This window comes from Schistocerca nitens, chromosome 2 (genome assembly GCF_023898315.1).
Source record: "Schistocerca nitens isolate TAMUIC-IGC-003100 chromosome 2, iqSchNite1.1, whole genome shotgun sequence".
Lineage (NCBI taxonomy): Eukaryota > Metazoa > Arthropoda > Insecta > Orthoptera > Acrididae > Schistocerca > Schistocerca nitens.
In genome coordinates, this window is record NC_064615.1 from 981151823 (window position 1) to 981171494 (window position 19672).

Consider the following 19672-nt stretch of genomic DNA (forward strand, 5'->3'; position numbering starts at 1 on the left):
TGTGGTCGAACTAAAATATCCTGACGTACGGTGGCGCGTGGTGTGGAAGACTGTACACGATGCCATGCTTGATTCCGATGTCGTTTCCCAATGGTACGTAGTCGTTAATGGGAAGCTGGTGACGCAAGAACGTCTCTACAATATCCACATGGCAGAATCTCCCAATTGTGTGGGTTGTAATACAGTAGATTCTGACGAGCACCGCCTCAGCTGAGGAGAGGCGGAACCGGTTTGGCACCTAGTGCGGCAGATGCTGGCTTATCTCTTGCGAGTTAGGCCGGAGCATATATCTGCACGCACGTTATTGTTTCCGGATGAGACATTTTACCCCAAGACTCGAAACAACTCTGTCACCTGGATACGTGGACATGTAGTCCATTACCTCTGTCGTGACGGACACAAGAATTTCCTTGACTTCTGGCTCTATTTGCAAGAAAGACATCATGCTATTTCCGGGCATACCAGATATCGACAGTGCTTCGCAAACTACCTATGGAGTGCCTTTCACAGCCCGCCGTGCAGCTGGAATGTTCCAGGCAGTGGCAGATGAGGTCAGAACGAACTGCAAACGAGCATATATTGAACAATCTTTATCAGTGGGCGCAGTCGCTGGGAAGCCTCACTACGACGTGGTAGCTTTCTTTTCATGTTATTTATGTTCCATATCTTCGATGGCGTCTTCATTCTGTTTTAGTTTTCCAGGCTTGATTAACTATGACTGTTCGCACATTCATATCTACATAAATAAAAAAAGATTAAAAAAAAGTGGGCAGGAGACCTGCGTTCGAATCCAAATAAATACACAAGAACAAAATAAGAACAAAATGAACAACAAATAAAACACAATAAAGTATTATATCCTTTCCTTTCTCCTTTTATTTTTTTATACAAAATTCAGAGGCAAATTTAATTTAAAAAAAAAAAGAGCGCTAACGCGCTGCTTCCTGGACTCGGGTAGGCGCGCCGGCCACGGATAGAATCCGCCCGGCGGATTAACGACGAGGGCCGGTGTGCCGGCCAGCCTGGATGTGGTTTTTAGGCGGTTTTCCACATCCCGCTAGGTGACTACCGAGCTGGTCCCCACGTTCCGCCTCAGTTACACGCGTTGCAGACGTTTGAAACACGTTCGCACTATTTCACTATTTACACTAGATGCAGACAGCTGGGGTACACTGATTCCCTCCCAGGGGGTACGCGGTGGCGGCAGGAAGGGCATCCGGCCACCCCTAAAACTAACCTTGCCAAATCCGTTCCAACCACGTCGACCCTTCGATCGCTGCGGGACTATGGCGTAAGCAAAAGGAAGGAAGAAAGAAAGAAAGTAATCGCTATATTCACTCCGAATTGCCTTGTTATTATGTATAACTTTACAATACTCTCCGCAGTGTACAACCAGATAGGCGTGCACGTAATCAGGCCAGACACAGGCAAGGGGATCCACGTCTCCAGTACGAGCGCGCCTAATGTAACACCAATTTCCCGGTTGATGACTGCTTTACGCGAGGAGAAGTTTAAATACTCGGACTGCACGATATGAAGTCGGCCACGCATTTCGTTGACACGCAGCGCAGTCCGCAGCATGCCCGAGGGGATTTTACGTACGCAGCTCTTCCGCCCATATTCGCGGCCGGCGCTCGGACATCTCGTTTTACGAGAAGCACCAGCACCGCCGGCCGCTTTTACTGCTGCGGGCCAAATATTACTGGCCGCTGGTCCCGGCTGTATGCCAGAGGCCATTGTTTAGTATTCAGCTGACGAGGGCAGCTTCCTCAGCTCACTAGATCCAGCATACCCTCTTCCACACTCACCCGAAGGAATGATCTCCTACTCTATTCACAAATCGGCAGTTGATAGAATAATATGTTGATTTTAGCTGATGAGAGAGTCCGGTAAAAAGCAATACATTTTATTTTAATTACTTCTTGCGAGGTAACGCCACGGCAGAATTTTCAAAAAATCATTTTTTATTGGCTTAACAGATGTTTTGAACCTTCTAAAATATGAGGCAAGAAGTCTAATCTCTGAAAAAAATTGTTCTATGAAATTCCACGCTGCTCCTTTAGCGCCTCGGACGACACGAAACGGTCTACCTGCACCAACTCGGTGCCCCTGTAGTGCTTAGGTGTAGTTAGAAGCATTTCAGAACAATAACACGTTACCTTGGCACCAGCAAGTGTCAGTACGTGTACGCAATAAAAAAAAATCTTCGAATCTTGATTTTGTGTACAGTATTGAATTTTCATTGTTTATTTGTTATATACGAGGGTTTGAGCTTACATAGTGGCAACTATTTAATCACAACCGATACAAAAGAGTTACATGTTTGCACTTGTTACTGTCCTTCAAAGTAGTCACCAGCGTTGTGTAGAACCAACACCGACTCAAAGGAAGGCCTCGCCGCTTGTTCGTGACGTCACGTCAGCTAGGCACGGCGAACGCCAGGTCTGTTGCAGGCATACTCATAATAGTTGTGTCTCCCTCTCTGACACAGGAAAAGTGAAACTATTGGCGGTAGTTGACCAACACACATTGTTCTGAGAGATTTCTGCAATCAATTAATTGGGCAATTCTTTACACTTCTTAACAAATAGTGTACTCCTAAACTTAAATTTCCACCTGTTTTAAGGATTAACATACAAAAACAACTTCATGGTCCAGCAGCAACAGAATTCGTGCTTCTTTACCTTCTTTGCAAATCTGAGGAAGTTACGTTTGTACTGGGTTGCTTTTTCAAGAATCTGTGAACATATTGGTGCTCTTCTTTAGGTATCTTGGTTGACTATGGGGTGAGGAGCACTGAATGTTAATGAAATACCTTGCGATTGTAAATGTTGGGAGAGGGGGTGGGGGACAGAAGAAGAGGCAAAAGAGAGATACTTGTTTTATCAAATAAAATTTTTTTATCTTATGAAGTTTCTCCTTTCAGTTGCAAGAGGGGAATATTTCTCTTTTCTAATGTGCATATTTAAAAAAGTTTAAGCTCAGCAGTATTTTCGATGTATGAAGCTATTTTGTATCCTGTTTAGAGTTCCTTTCGTTGAAAACGACTGTAATCTAATGACTGGCAACAGTTGGACATTTACACAAGTAAATTACTTCACATTTCCAGTGACGGTGTCAAACGAAAATAAATAAATAAATAAAAGAAACTAGATCATTGTAAGGGGGTTGGGGTAAGTTTCGATAACAAAATGGAGCAAGTAAATATAGTTACTTGAAAGTAAAATTTCCGAAGCTTGTAATGGGACAAAGCATCTTCTCATATTGATCTACGTTTGTTTCGACAGGATTCAGTAATACAGAACTATGATCTTCATTTGTAGTTTTACGATAGTAATCATCTAAATAAAACTGCAGAATCCAAAACAATACCAAACACTTTTGTGATAAGCACGCCCAGCCGTTTCTGCCTGCAACAGACCTGGTGTTCGCCGTGCCTAGCTGACGTGACGTCACCAACAAGCGCCGAGGCCTTCCTTTGAGTCGGTGTTGGTAGAGCCCGTTGCCAGCAATGTGTAAGGCGTAGTATACCGTAAGCAGATCCCGTTCTGTTGATGGAGCGAATGGAGTGGTCTTCTGCCTGTCGAAACTCTGGAAAAGTACTGAAGTGGTTCCTTCATCTTCGGAATCAAATCAAAGTCACAAGGACTCAAATCCGAGGAGTATGGTGGATGGTACAGTACTTCCCAGTCCCATCGATCGAACAGAGAGCCACAGCTTGCGCTGTATGCAGCCCCACATTGTCGTACAAAATGATGGGTGGGTTGCGCAGAAAGTGTCGCTGCTTCTTTCGCAAAGCTGGTCGCAGGCGATGCTCCAAAAACGAACAGTAATACTGTGCGTTGACGGTCTACCGAGGAGGAATGTAATGCGTTAGGATAACACCATCATAGTCGTACACGAGAATCACCATAGCTTTAGACCGCTCCATTCGCACCATCAACAGAACAGGCTCTGCTAACGGTATGCTACGCCTTCCACATCGCTGGCAACGGGTTCTACACAACGCTGGTGACTACTCTGAAGGACATTAACAGGTGCAAACATGCAATTCTCTTGTATTGGTTATGAATAAATATTTGCCGCTATTTAAGTTCCAAGCCTCGTAGTATACAGTTTTGCCTTTCAAGTAAAAATTAATGGTAAGAAATTGTACTTGAGAAGAAAAGGTACGAAAGCATCGTATCCAACACGGCGTCGAAGCAGTACGTCATCAAAGCGTCCAAAGAATAGATATAGGCTGAGAGCAGTTCTAAAGGATTCAGTGCCTCTGTTAAGAAACTGAAACGTAGTTACCACGATTTTGATGAGAGTTATGGGTTGAGCTATAGGATTATAAATTTTCTTGCCGTGTTCTTTGTTATTTCTCAACACGTGAAATGTAAAACGTGCAATGCGACCTCACGTTGCAAGAACGAAGTCCTCGAGGCTTAGGCTTCACAGTAATTATTGCTTCCCCAAAATACCCAGAAGTTGTTATAACAAGTAGTAAGTTTATACCGAGTAGATACGAAATCAACCGTCGAATCGTCCTAGCACTACGCCTGCTTGGAGTAGGGCAAAACTGAATTGTAAACATGTGTGCGTTCACGAAATTGCCAAGACCGGTATTTCAGTCGTCCAATGATAAACTAGTGGATATGATTTCGATCGCAACGGCAACAGTACGACAGACCAGTCTTGGGATAGCATATTAATGGTAAGTATTTTCTAAAATTCGAATTTATTCATTTGTTCATGTCCGTAATACATAACAAAACTTCAAACGCGTTTTCCTCGAAATATGACTTTTCAAAATGGCACCCAGGATAACTCCAACAGCTTTCAATCTTTTTATTTGAAAATTTAACCACCAACATTCAAATAACATTTCAAAGTGAACCACGTGGTAGAGTTTAGATTAGTTAATTTCAACAATATTTATTAATAAATGACTGTCCTTTTTTGGTGAAAATTGAACGATTTTATTCAAACACTCGCCAATTAGACAAAAATCAATATTTTTAAAACCCATTATGTGGTTCACTAGCTACACTCACGTAGATTATATAGATTTTTTTTTCTTTTTTGCAGATTCAAGCTGGCACCAGTTACAATGCGTGCCACAAATCGCCTGAAATTCAACATGCCTCGGGAGAATTGCTACGGTGTCCCATTCTGTAATATTTTCCGACAAAACTTTTTTGTAACGTGAACTAGATGATGTGCAGGAATTCTGCTGTTTTGGAAGCAAAATAACGTATAATGGACGAAGCAAGGAGGACATAAAAAGCAGACTAGCGCAAGCAAAGAGGGCATTCCTGGCCACACGATGTCAACTAGCATCAAACACTGGCCTTAATTTGATGAAGGCATTTCTTAGAATGTACGTCTGGAGCACAGCATTGCATGGTAATGAAATATGGGCTGTGAGGAAACTGGAAAGGAAGAGAATCGAAGCTTTTAAGGCGTATTGTTATGGAAGGATATTGGAACTTAAGTAAAACTATAAGATAAGAACAGGAAGTCCTCCGCTGAATCGGAGAGAAAAGGAGTACATGGTAAACACAGAGTAGAGAAAGGGGAAGGGTGATAGGATATGAGTTGAGACATCAAGGAATAATTTCAATAGTACTACTGTACTGAGAACTTTATACACCAGTGGCCATTAAAATTGCTACACCACGAAGATGATGTGCTACAGACGCGAAATTTAACCGACAGGAAGAAGATGCTGTGATACAAATGATTAGCTTTTCAGAGCATTCACACAAGGCTGGCGCCGGTCGCGACACCTACAACGTGCTGACATGAGGAAAGTTTCCAACCGATTTCTCATACACAAACAGCAGTTGACCGGCGTTGCCTGGTGAAACGTTGTTGTGATGCCTCGTGTAAGGAGGAGAAATGGGTACCATCACGTTTACGACTTTGATAAAGGTCGGATTGTAGCCTATCGCGATTGCGGTTTATCGTATCGCGACATTGGTCGAGATCCAATGACTGTTAGCAGAATATGGAATCGGTGGGTTCAGGAGGGTAATACGCGCTGGATCCTAACGGCCTCGTATCACTAGCAGTCTAGATGACAGGCATCTTATCCGCATGGCTGTAACGGATCGTGCAGCCACGTCTCGATCCCTCAGTCAACAGATGGGGAAATTTGCAAGACAACAACCATCTGCACGCACAGTCCGACGACGTTTGCAGCAGCATGGACTGTCAGCTCGGAGACCATGGCTGCGGTTACCCTTGACGCTGCATCACAGACAGGAGCGCCTGCGATGGTGTACTCAACGACGAACCTAGGTGCACGAATGGCAAAACGTCATTTTTTGGGATGAATCCAGGTTCGGTTTACAGCATCATGATAGTCGCATCCGTGTTTGGCGACATCGCGGTGAACGCACATTGGATGCGTGTATTCGTCTTCGCCATACTGGCGTATCACCCGGCGTGATGGTATGGGGTGCCATTGGTCACACGTCTCGGTCACCTCTTGTTCGCATTCACGGCACTTTGAACTGTAGACGTTACATTTCAGATGTGTTACGACCCGTGGCTCTACCCTTCATTTGATCCCTGCGAAACCCTACATTTCAGCAGGATAACGCACGACCGCATGTTTCAGGTCCTGTATGGGCCTTTCTGGATACAGAAAATGTTCCACTGCTGCCCTGGCAAGCACATTCTCCAGATCTCTCACCAACTGAAAACGTCTGGTCAATGGTGGCCGAGCAACTGGCTCGTCACAATACGCCAGTCACTACTCTTGATGAACTGTGGTATCGTGTTGAAGCTGCATGGGCAGCTGTACCTGTACACTCGATCCAAGCTCTGTTTGACTCAATGCCCAGGCGTATTAAAGCCGTTATTACGGCCAGAGGTGGTTGTTCTGGGTACTGATTTCTCAGGATCTATGCACCCAAATTGCGTGAAAATGTAATCACATGTCAGTTCTAGTATAATATATTTGTCCAAAGAATACCCGTTTATCATCTGCATTTCTTCTTGGTGTAGCAATTTTAATGGCCAGTAGTGTAACTAACAAGTAATTGAGGACACTGGGTGTATGTGCTACAGGAGAGAAAGTTCGGTGGGTCCCATCCAATCAGTCAGGAGACTGAAGACCCAAAGAAAAGCGACACGGAAGTGTACTATAGGCGCGCCAGTAGAAGTCGCAGCATTTTGTGGGCATGTCAGCTGGCACTGACGCCAATCCTCAGCTACCGACACGACGTTTACAGTAACGACTTGGCTACTCGTGCTGCGCTTGCGCTCCGGGCAATGTGCCTCTTCGGCCCTCGGCTCTTGGGATCGCAGCTGCAGCTGGAGGCGTGTGCGGCACTCACCGGCGTGTTCTTGACGGCGACCAGCTTATCGCCGACGAGCAGCCGTCCGTCGACCTGCGCGGCGCCGCCGTCCATGATCTTGGTGACGTAGATGCCGTTGTCGCCCGGGATGTGCTGGTTGCCGATGCCGCCCGCGATGCTGAAGCCCAGCCCCTTGCTGCCCTTCACCAGCTCGATTTCCAGCAGGCGCACGTTGCCCGCCGTCCGTCGCCGCCGCACGTACTGCAACCGCACGTCACACACAACTGTTTTATCACATATTTCTACAATACACTTTGCTAGCTAACTGATCTTACATTGTAGTACCGTAAAATAAGGTTACTTGAGCTCTCTGGTTTATTTTGTGCCCCCCCCCCCCCCAAAAAAAAAAAACACGTTTCGATTTACTGTCAGAGGCAACATGCTAGTACTATGATTTCCCGCTAGGTGACAGCAGTGTCTTTAGTCCGGATCAAAGAGTTTTTTTTTTTTTTTAGATTAGATTAGATTTACTTTCATTCCAATTGATCCGTAGTGAGGAGGTCCTCCAGGATGTAGAACATGTTAGAAAAACAATAATACATGACAAATATTTACAACTCAAACAAATAAGCTAATGTACCATTCCACAGGTCCCAAGTGGAATGATCGTAATTTTTTTAAATGAACACTATACGAAAGTACTTATATATATATACACACACACACACACACACACACACACACACACACACACACACACACACACACACACACATATATATATATATATATATATATATATATATATATATATATATATATCAGTTGGTTCTACTGAGAAATTCATCACTGGAGTAGAAGGAGTTGGCCACCAATAAATCCTTTACGCTTAAACTGAATTTCATTGGCTGTTAAGCTTTTTATGGCTGCTGGCAAGTTATTGAAAATGTGTGTTCCTGAATAATGCACACCTTTTTGTACAAGAGTAAGTGACTTCAAATCCTTTTGAAGATTATTCTTATTTCTAGTATTGATTCCATGAACTGAGCTGTTGGTTTGAAAAAGTGACATATTTTTTATAACAAATTTCATTAAGGAACAAATATATTAGTATCCCTAGTTCCCTGAACAGGCTTTTGCAGGATGTTCCAGTGTTCACACCATATAGAACTCTTACTGCACGTTTTTGTGCCCGGAAAACTTTAGCTTGGCTTGATGAATTACCCCAAAAAATGATCCCATATGACATTATGGAATGAAAGTAAGCCAGCTTTTACATTTTTATATCGCCTATGTCTGACACAATTCGCATTGCAAATAGAGATTTGTTAAGACGCTTCAGCAGTTCTGTGGTGTGCTCCTCCCAGATGAATTTATTATCAAGCTGTAATCTCAAGAATTTAACACTGTCCACTTCTTCTATCTGCTTGTCATCGTATGTTAGGCATATACTTACAAGTTCTGAACTGCATGTAGTGTGTTTTTTCAAAGTTTAGTGACAAGGAATTGGCTAGGAACCACTGATTAATGTCCACAAATATTTTATTAGACGATCTTTCTAAGACTACACTTGATTTGCTATTTATTGCAATGTTTGTATCATCGGCAAACAAAACGAACTTGGCATCTGGTAATGTTACTGATGATAGGTCATTGAAAAGTAAGGGCCCTAAAATGGAACCTTGTGGGACCCCACATGTAATTAGTTCCCAGTTGGATGATGCCTGATAGCTTAATACATGTTTCTTTCCTAATAACACCCTTTGTTTCCTGCCGGAGATACAAGATTTGAACCATTTTGCAGCATTTCCTGTTACACCATAATATTCTAATTTACTTAGAAGTATATTGTGATTAACACAGTCAAATGTCTTTGAAAGATCACAAAATATACCAGTTGCCTGCAATTGTCAAAATGTCAAAGTGGCTAACATACTTCTTGCAGCAACCAAAGCTAACTTGTCTGCCATGTTTTTAGGGTTCTGTGCCTCAATCGCTAAAAACGGAACACCCTTTTAGGATCTCTATTTTGTCCATCAATCTGTCCGACTGTTAGCCGGCCGGGGTGGCCTTGCGGTTCTAGGCGCTACAGTCTGGAACTGCGCGACCGCTACGGTCGCAGGTTCGAATCCTGCCTCGGGCATGGATGTGTGTGATGTTCTTAGGTTAGTTAGGTTTAAGTAGTTCTAAGTTCTAGGGGACTGATGACCTCAGAAGTTAAGTCCCATAGTGCTCAGAACCATTTGAACCATTTGTCCGACTGTTAAGAACGCCTTTCCTAGTAAACGGGTAGACGTATCAAGTTGAAATACATGCCATGTACTGAGGTCTGTGGTCTCTTGGCAATGTAAAAAATGGAGCTTCTAAGGTAATGTAATCGCAAGATGAAGCCATTTATATCGCATATTTGGACACTCAAAACTTATAGGGTACTTCCTGTTAGGCAAGAAGCATGGTTTCATAGCACAACCAAAGAAAAAAATCCGAAAACTGTAAATATGTAATTATAGCATGTCTTATATGACTGTCAGTCCGTCCGTCTGATAAGACCCCTTTTTCTTAGGACCGGGTTGACGGATCAAGTTGAAATTTGCGTCATACTATGGACTACGGTCCCTTGACGGTGTGAAAATGGGAAGCTTGTAAGTCAATGCAGTCAAAAGATATGGCCGTTTATGTCATATTTTTGATATTCGCAAAGTCACTCAGCAAATCCTACAAAGTACTTCCCGTTTGTCTAGAATCATGAAATTTGGCAAAAAGCCAGGTTTCACTCTACAACCAACGGAACAATCCGAAAACTGCGAATCTGAAATTATAACACACGAAAAAAAAAAAAAAAATGTTGTCATTTCTTATCTGACACTTTGTCTGTTCGACAGTCTGTTACGACCCCTTTTTATCACGAACGGGTAGACGTGTAAAGTTGAAATTTATGTTATAATAAATTCTATGGCCCCATGGTGGTATAACAAACGTTAGCTTCTAAGACAATGCAATCAGAAGGTACAGTCTTTATGTCACACAGTTTGATGCTCGCAGACTCACTCATCAAAACCCATAGCGTACTTCCCGTTGATCTAAAATGATGAAATTTGGCAAGACGTAAAGTTTCACAGTACAAGTGCCGGAAAGAAATCCGAGAGCTGTTAATTTGTAATTATATCACACGAAAAAACAGTAAATATATCAAACGAAAAAATATGTCATTTGTTATCTGACGTCATACGTGAAATTAAAACAATCAGTAGTTTTGCATTGAGGTGACTGAATCGCAATGGTAAAAGTCAAACATCAGGCAAAGAATGAGTTTATTGCTCATACGATGCGCTCGGATGTTATCCATCATCGGATGTCCAGAAGCGATTACTGCACGTGGATGTGACGTTTTAAGCTGTATGTGACACAAACATCCGCAGACAGTCATTAGGCTACTCTTGACGACCACAACGAAAACTCTTTTAATGGAAATGACGCGGTTCGAAAATCGATAAACTGTATTTCTGATACCCTAAGTGATGGAAGGTAACCAGTGGAAATCTTGTATTAGGAGATCGGACCGGGACTTGAAAAATGCCGCTCCCGGGAACGAGTCTACTGGTAGCCTCTAACTAGGAAAGCGACGGAGGTGGTTTTATGGGAACCGGGGTCGGAGTCTGGGGCTGTGCAGTTATTTTATCGAACTCGATGACAGAGTTGGTATTTACGTAATTACCAATGTGTTTTATAGCAAATTATTCACGAACAACGATAACGATTACACTCTGTTATGGAAATGAGTTGAAACCAACTAAGAGATTAAAAATATTGTTAGTCGTATTTAATATAAAGTATATTTGCTACTTTGCGTTCTTTCAATTTCTTTCTTAAGAGATCGTATATTAACATTGCTCCCTTAAAACGTTACTCTTTTATAAATGAACCCCGAGAAAGAGAGACTGCCGTACTACAGGGTGGAATGTTTGGAACTTTATGTTTATTTTGCACCACGACATAGAATCCTTAACATGGTAATACTTTTTAATCTATTGTACTCACTCAGTAAGCTTTTTGTTAAAATGAATTAATCGACAAGATACCTGTATACTTATCTCTGTCACCGCCATCACCATACCTCATTAAAATACTTGATTACAAACTCTGAACATTGCTTCTGCCTATTTTTGTCACAGTTTGAGAGCCAATTCTGGGTCCAGTAGCTTCTGCAGTACTAACTGTCGACGATTCTACCTTTGCCTGTTTTTGGGCAGCAGCGCCACAACGTTCTGTTTGACTCATTCGAGTACAAAGTATCAATCAAACACGTACTGTTCTTTTCATTAATAGCTTCACTGAAGAACTTCGTCGTATACCGCGGATATAAAAATGTGAACGCCCACAAAACCTACCCACAGCGTACATATGAGGTAAGATGATATTTTAGCAATGGCATATTTCAGATGGTCTGAGGCAGCTCGACAGACAACAACGTCAATCGATCACCTGGGCTATATCATTGCCCTTGTATTACAAGTTCTTATTTTTTTAATATCAGTTTTGGGAAGGTAAGCAATTAGAACACTGCTTCACCCCCAAATATCTTGGAGTAACTCTTGATCGAGCACTTACCTACAGAATACATTGCTTGAACGACAAACGGAAGGTATCTGCAAGGAACAACATTCTCCGGAAATTATTGGGTACAAGCTGGGGGGCCGCGAGATATTAGCCGAGCGGTCTAAGGCGCTGCAGTCATGGACTGTGAGGCTGGTCCTGGCGGAGGTTCGAGTCCTCCCTCGGGCATGGGTGTGTGTGTTGTCCTTAGGATAATTTAGGTTAAGTAGTGTGTAAGCTTAGGGACTGATGACCTTAGCAGTTAAGTCCCATAAGATTTCACACACATTTGAACATTTTTTGAACAAGCTGGGGGACGCATCCTCGCATCTTAAGAACTTCTGCTGTAGCTCTTTGTTATTCAGCTGCAGAATATGCTTTCCCTGACTGGTGCAGATCTAGTCATGCTTAACAAGTGGATATCGCCTTGAATGAAACCTGCAGACTCATTAGTGTATGTTTGAGATCTACACCACTTGATAAAGTTTATTGTCTAGCGGGCATCCCACCTCTAGATATCCGTCATGAATGTGCATCCAGACTGGAAAAGTCTAAGGCACTGAATCTGAAGACCCACAGGAATCAGCCAGTAGTACCAAGGCTCAAGAAGGAAAAGCTTTCTCCATTCAACTGCCCTCCGGAGTGGCCGAGCGGTTCTAGGCGCTTCAGTCTGGAACCGCGCGACCGCTACGGTCGCAGGTTCGAATCCTGCCTCGGGCATGGATGTGTGTGATGTTCTTAGGTTAGTTAGGTTTAAGTAGTTCTAAATTCTAGGGCACTGATGACCTCAGATGTTAAGTCCCATAGTGCTCAGAGCCATTTCTCCATTCAACTGAAAGCCTCACTTAACCACCTTCGAACTTCAGAGTCAACTCATGGCGTTCCAGATCCAGCCACCATTGAGGGTGGATGATCCCGACCGAAAGCCTCCGATAAGGTCCCGAAGAAAGCTGGTCAATATGGAAGACCCTCAACAGACTGCGTTCTGGAGTTGGAAGAACGAAGACCAACTTGAAGAAGTGGGGGTTTGCATGCGACTCCACAACATGTGAATGTGGTGAAGAACAATGAGTCATCTTGTCTGCAGCCTATGCCCAACGTCATGCACGCCACAGAATGTCATCGACTGCACCAAGGAAGCAAGCGAAGTTGCTGCATACTGGTCACGCGGCATTTAACTGTAATTGTAATGCTTATAGTACGATGTTTTGGAACATTTTGTATAACTTGTAAGTTATAATGTGTGTTTCTGACACGATTAAAATAAATAATAGGTCTACAACTTGGCTTCCGCCGTTTTTTTCTCGAAGTTCGGGGCTTTATTGTGAAAAACGTACAAAAAATTATGATTCATAGTATTGCCCATCGCTGGCCACTACATTCTCCCATCTGTCGGATAGCATACGAATCCCGTGTCGGAAGAATGGGCGTCTTTTGTGGGGATCCACGAATCCGATTCAATTTTGCACTTGTTCATATGATCGGAAGTGCTGGCCAGCCAGACTGTATGCCACTGATCGAAAAAGGTGGTAATCAGAGAGAGCAACCTATGGAGAATACGGCTGGAGGGATAGGACTTCACATTTCAACGTTTCCATGTATATTCTGACGGGTTTAGCGACATGGGGTCGAGTACTGACCTGCTGCAAAATTACCTTTACGTGTCTATCGCTGTATTGTGGCCGTTTGTGTTTCAGTGCTGGGCTCGAATGCATCAATTGCTTTCAATAATGATGTCCTGTGACTGTCTTCGTCTGTTTCAATAGCTGCGAAAACGTTCTATCTTCCATGGCCATGTCGGTCTTCGACATCAAAATCACCGTTCTTAAGGGTTTGGAAATATTCTCTGCACGTTCTTCCCTAATAGTTCCCTCGCCATAGTCTTACCAGTATTTTAAAAGCCACAGCCGCAGATTTCTTCATGTTGAAGCAGAAAATTAAAACTTCCCGCACATGGCACGAAATGGGTACGTAAGTTGACGTACTTAATCGAGAATAACCTTCTGATGCAATCACAAATCGACTAATATTTTATGGCATTACGTTTACAGATGCCTAAGCTTATTGTATTACACCCATGACCAACCACCTGAACCCCACTTCCCGCTATGCCGTCTATTGCAAAACGGCGGAAGCAAAGTTGTAGACCTAATAAATCAATAAAATGACATAAAATCATCAAGTGAGTGATCGTAATTGCACTAGACAATGTAATGCTCCGTCTTGATAGCTTTTTCTGTTCTACAAATATTACAATTTTAGGCTGATACATGGTACCTCGTAAAAAATTCCATGGTATTCTCGTCAAAAATTCCAGTGTACCATCCGACCACAGTACTGTTGTACAATGGAATTTTTGGCGAGATACGGTACATAGATCTCCTCTTAATATGAATCTGATGAGGGCTTCAAGCTCAATGCGTAAAATTGTAAACAACAAATAAGCGATCAAGAGGGAGTATTATACTGTCTTATTTTTAAATTATTTTTGGAGTTCAAACGCAACACTTTCACTATCAGTAAATTTCCGTGTGAACAACTATCGAAATCTGGAGCGTAGAGGTGGAATATCAGTTCCTTTACATCCCTTTGAGTAAACTAGTGCGTCACCACACAATGTAGTACAAATGCCTTGTGTATTTGAAATTCGCGTAAAAATCTTTCGAGTGATGTGAGCGAACATGTGGGCACAGTGTCGATGGACGTGGATAGGGAGCCAGTAATTGAGCAGTAGCCAACCTACCACGTTACTTAATCTGTACACTGAAGAAGCAGGAAAAGCAAACAAAGAGAAATTTGGAAAGAGAGTTCAAGCACAAGAAATATAAACTTCAACGTTTTCCGTTGACATAGTTATTCCGTCAGGAAAGGCAAAGGACTTTGAAGATCAGTCCACCGAGATGGATAGTGTCTTCAAAAGAGATTATAAGGTGAATAGCTACAAAAGGAAATGAGAGTAATGGAATGTAGTTGAATTAAATGACATGGTCCTTCAAGGAATAAGATTTGAAAGAGCTACTAAAATAAGTAGATGAGTTTCACTATTTCAGCAGTAAAATAGCTGACGATGGCCGAACTAAGGATAATCTATAAAATGCAGACTGGCCACAGCACGAAAAACTTTTTTGAAAAAGAGAAATATGTTCAAAGAAACCACGGGACTTGCAGATGGTCGTCGTTTACAACAATCCACAACTGAACACCTACCAGTCATCCCGACGTGAGCCGTCGAAGACTGACGAAGACTCTGTTATGTGTTGTCATGATGAACCACTACCAACTATATTGCCGGACTTCCTGTGTGGTTAGTGGAAGGATAAGGAAGGCTCCTTATTTGACTCTTAATGAAGACTGTTGGCTCATAGTCATCTAGCCCTTATGAGGTGTCGGTTCTTCTTCATTTTGCGCTAAGTTGCGGCGGACCCTGTGTAATCAAGGGCTGACGCGATACGCAAGGCTCCAGATTTTTCTAAAAGTTTTTGCATAATTTGGGTAATGCATTCCCAAAGCATGGGTTGATTAAGTTCTTGATGTGTGTCCCAGGTACGTGCGGTGGAGGCCCCAAGGATCAGACGTAAGTATCTGCTCTGCAAAGTTTGTATCAGCTTCAAGTTAATGGTGCTAGTTGTTCCATATGTAGAACAACCGTATAGAATAACTGGGAGGAGCGTAGCTCTGTACAACTTAAGTTTGGTCCGCACGTGCGTGTGGGAGCTTGCGAGTATAGGTATTAGATGTGCGATTAGGATGGTTCTTGTCCCGCAAGTGCTGCTGGAATAACACTTTTGTTATCCAAGATGACGAAGTAATTGCCGTGTCATGAAGGATCAGTTGGTCAAGCAGATCAGGACGTCGGCGAATAAATATAACCGCACGTATTTTGTCAGCGTTAAGAGTAATGTCATTGTAGCCCGCCCGGTTAGCCGTTCGGTCTAACGCACGGATTTCCGGATTGGGAAGGAGCGCCTGGTCCCTGGCACGAATCCGCCCGGCGGACTTGTGTCGTGGTCCGGTGAGCCGGCCAGTCAGTGGATGGTTTCTAGCCTGGTTCCCCTTATTCCGCCTCAGCCACAACTATGTTAGCGATTGCTGCGCAAACAAGTTCTCCACGTACGAGTACACCACTCGTCTGGTGTGAGAAGTTCCGACGGTCGTTCCCTGGGGAGAGGGGGGGGGGGGGAGTCCACCGGGGGCCGAACCGCAGAATAACCCTGAAAGAGTGGTTCGGTGTGGGGCGGCGGAGGGGTGAAGTGGACTGCGGTAGTCGTCGTGCGGTTGTGGACTGCGGCTGCGGCGGGAACGGAGCCTCTCCGTCGTTTCTAGGTCCCCAGTTAACATACAATACAATGTCATTGTTCTTTGCCTATTGCTCAATCAATGTAATTTGGCGTTGCAGACGCCCGATGAGGATGTTCACCCTGTGGCTGCTAGTTAAGAGAGCGGTGTCATCCGCGAATTTCGCCTGGACGACACGTGGCAGGGCCGGAAGATCGTACACGTGTATGATAACGTGGGTGACAATACGGACTCTTGAGGAATGCCGTCATTGAATGGTTTAATGCTGAAGCGTTTTTCCTCTATCTTCACTACTGGTCGTCTGTCCTATAAGAAGCTGGTGATGATCTTGATGCAATAGTCCGGAAACCTTCCGTAAGTCTTGCACTTTTGTGAGGAACTTGTCTTTCCACACCCGGTCATAAGCTTTCTCAGCATCTAAGGAAACTCCAGCGGTATAAATGGAGAAAGGAACTTATTTGCTATATATTTTGATATGCGCGGTAGTTGCAGTTCCGCTGATGACTTGGCTCAGGATTGTTGGCGAATGACGAATGACGAAGACTCCCCTCCCCTCCCACTCCGCTGTTTATTAGTGCGCTGTTTCTATCTCGCGCAGGCATCAACATCGTGACGATATAATAACCACACTACCTGGCGGGCAGCGTTGCCGCTGGTGGAAAAGACCCAGCTGTCCTCAGGATTTCCGCCGGCCGCGGCTATCGCCGTACTCTGATGTCTTCGATTACAGGACGCGCTTTCGGGAGGACGACGGTTCAATCCCGTCTCCGGCCAGCCTGATTTAGGTTTTCCGTGATCGCCCTAAATCGCTTCAGGCAACTGCCGGGATGGTTCCTTTGAAAGGGCACGGCCAATTTCCTTCCCCATCCTTCCCTCACCCGAGCTTGCGCTCCGTCTCTAATGACCTCGTTGTCGACGGGACGTTAAACACTAATCTCCTCCTCCTCCTCCTCGATTACAGGAATTCGTGGAAATGCTGGGGTTCCACGCAATATCTAACAGGTAGCCGCGATCATGTTTCATTAGATTTTCCGCCGTGTGTATCTCCATGGATTCTTTAATAAAGGCGTCCCAAAACGATGTTGCTGTAGCTAAAATTATTGTTCTTTCGTACGTCATTGAATGTTCGCTGGAGATACAATGTTTGCCAATAGTAGACTCGGCTGGCTGCAAAACGGAAGTGCTGCGTTGATGCTCAGTGCAGCGTTCTCCCACGGTATGGTTAGTCTGACCTACGAAAGCCATACCACGCTGACAAAGTATTTTGTAAATCTTCTCGGGGTAGCAAACCTCCGAAAAAGTTTCGCAGTTTAGCAACATGTCCGTAGAAAGTGGTACAGGTGACGTGCAGAGCGACTAGTCATGCCTTTCCACTCAAGACTGCACAAGTTAGCCCTTTCCTGATTATCTTAATAAATCGGCGCATAGGATTTCGTCTTACTTGTTTTCTGTGAATCTCTATTTCATGTTGTCCCTCGAAGCAGTTGCTGTAACGCACTGAATTCTTTAGAAGATGCACACAGGCGTCCTCTGATTTTAAATGGAGGTGCGAATACCTCTGAAATAAGTCCCGGGAAGTCATTACGGTGAGTTTATTAGCGAACTTCGTAGAATAGTTTTCAGTGAAGTAACAAAAACAATTTACCGCAAAAAGTTCCTCAAAACTAAGAGCATGGTTCAGACGGCTAGTACAGAGAACAGATTCGGATTACATCTCATCGCCGACATCACACAAAAAAAAAGGTTCTAAGAACGTCCTATCGCCGACTGCCGATATTTGGCGGGCAGTCGAAATATCTTGCATACTTCGTAAGACTTTGTAGCTACTCGTACATCGTCAGTGGCTTAACGATGTTTATTTATTTGTTTATTGTTTTAAATGGTTTACTGCATAGAGACACTATCGTATTAAAGCTCTGAAAACATGTGGGCTCTTCCTAGTGCTTGGAACGCTAAAGTGGGTTTTGGTAACCAATCCATAAACATTATAAAAATATTTATGTGTGTGTGTTTATTGTTTTAACTGGTTTACTGCATAGACACACTATCGTATTAAAGCTCTGAAAACATGTGGGCTCTTCCTAGTGATTGGAACAAGTGGGTTTCGGTAACCACTCCATAAACACTATTAAAATACGAGTATGTATGTGTATGTGTTTCACATATCCTACTAAACCGCTGGACCGATTTCAACGAAACCTGGTACACATATACCATACTGTCAAGCAACAATCGCTGCGGCTGTAGGAACTACCAACTTGTCAAAGAGATGGGGTTGAAGAAGAAGGGTAGTTCGCGAGGCGTGAATTCCCAGGTTTCATTTACCCAGTATTTGAGAATGTGAGCACTTAGCGACTTGCAACGAACCTTACACATTATTTCAAATCTTTTCTCGCTGACAACCCCTACAAAATGATGAACGGAAAAATGTTTCCCGCTTACTACTTTTCCACTGTAAATGTACCGCATGATACATGACGTCATAATTTACTACTTCTTTACTACTACCTTTGCAAGTAACATGTTTTCCAGAGAGTATGCACTTACAGCACTGAATTTAACTGCAAACTTATAGCTCTGGGCACTAAAGTCTGGAGCCGAGCGACCGCCACGGTCGCAGGTTCGAATCCTGCCTCGGGCATGGATGTGTGTGATGTCCTTAGATTAGTTAGGTTTAATTCGTTCTAAGTTCTAGCGACTGATGACCTCAGAAGTTAAGTCGCATAGTGCTCAGAGCCATTTGAACCATTTTGCAAACTTATATCACTGTATAACACGTAGTTCAGCAGATATGACGTCATAAGCAATGTGCTGCGTGAAAAACAGCCGCATCGTGCATGACGTTTACATTTATTACTTATTTGCAACTACACTCGTAATACACTTCTCCGACGGTATCCACATATGTCGAATGTACCTACATTATTATATCATCGTACGACATATAGTTCAGGACATATAACGTTTAAAACGTTAATCACACGGCCAGATACTGCGTGGAACGGGCGTGGACGAACAGCTATAGACAAATACAGGGTGTTTCAAAAATGACCGGTATATTTGAAACGGCAATAAAAACTAAACGAGCAGCGATAGAAATACACCGTTTGTTGCAATATGCTTGGGACAACAGTACATTTTCAGGCAGACAAACTTTCGAAATTACAGTAGTTACAATTTTCAACAACAGATGGCGCTGCGGTCTGGGAAACTCTATAGTACGATATTTTCCACATTTCCACCATGCGTAGCAATAATATGGCGTAGTCTCTGAGTGAAATTACCCGAAACCTTTGACAACGTGTCTGGCGGAATGGCTTCACATGCAGATGAGATGTACTGCTTCAGCTGTTTAATTGTTTCTGGATTCTGGCGGTACACCTGGTCTTTCAAGTGTCCCCACAGAAAGAAGTCACAGGGGTTCATGTCTGGCGAATAGGGAGGCCAATCCACGCCGCCTCCTGTATGTTTCGGATAGCCCAAAGCAATCA

The 19672-nt window shown here is 43.5% G+C and overlaps 1 protein-coding gene across 4 annotated transcripts in view; it reads right to left on the minus strand.

Annotated features, from left to right (window-relative positions):
- The window catches only part of LOC126237311 (disks large 1 tumor suppressor protein), a 963837-nt gene that overhangs the window by 555910 nt on the left and 388255 nt on the right, over positions 1-19672 (minus strand). For all 4 annotated transcript variants that reach the window (XR_007545059.1, XM_049947277.1, XM_049947275.1 and 1 more), the window contains one exon: positions 7332-7553. Coding sequence is in view for 3 of the 4 variants with exons in the window: in XM_049947277.1 (XP_049803234.1) it covers positions 7332-7553 (222 nt within the window). In the remaining variant the exon portion in view is untranslated. The remainder of the gene's footprint in view (positions 1-7331; positions 7554-19672) is intronic.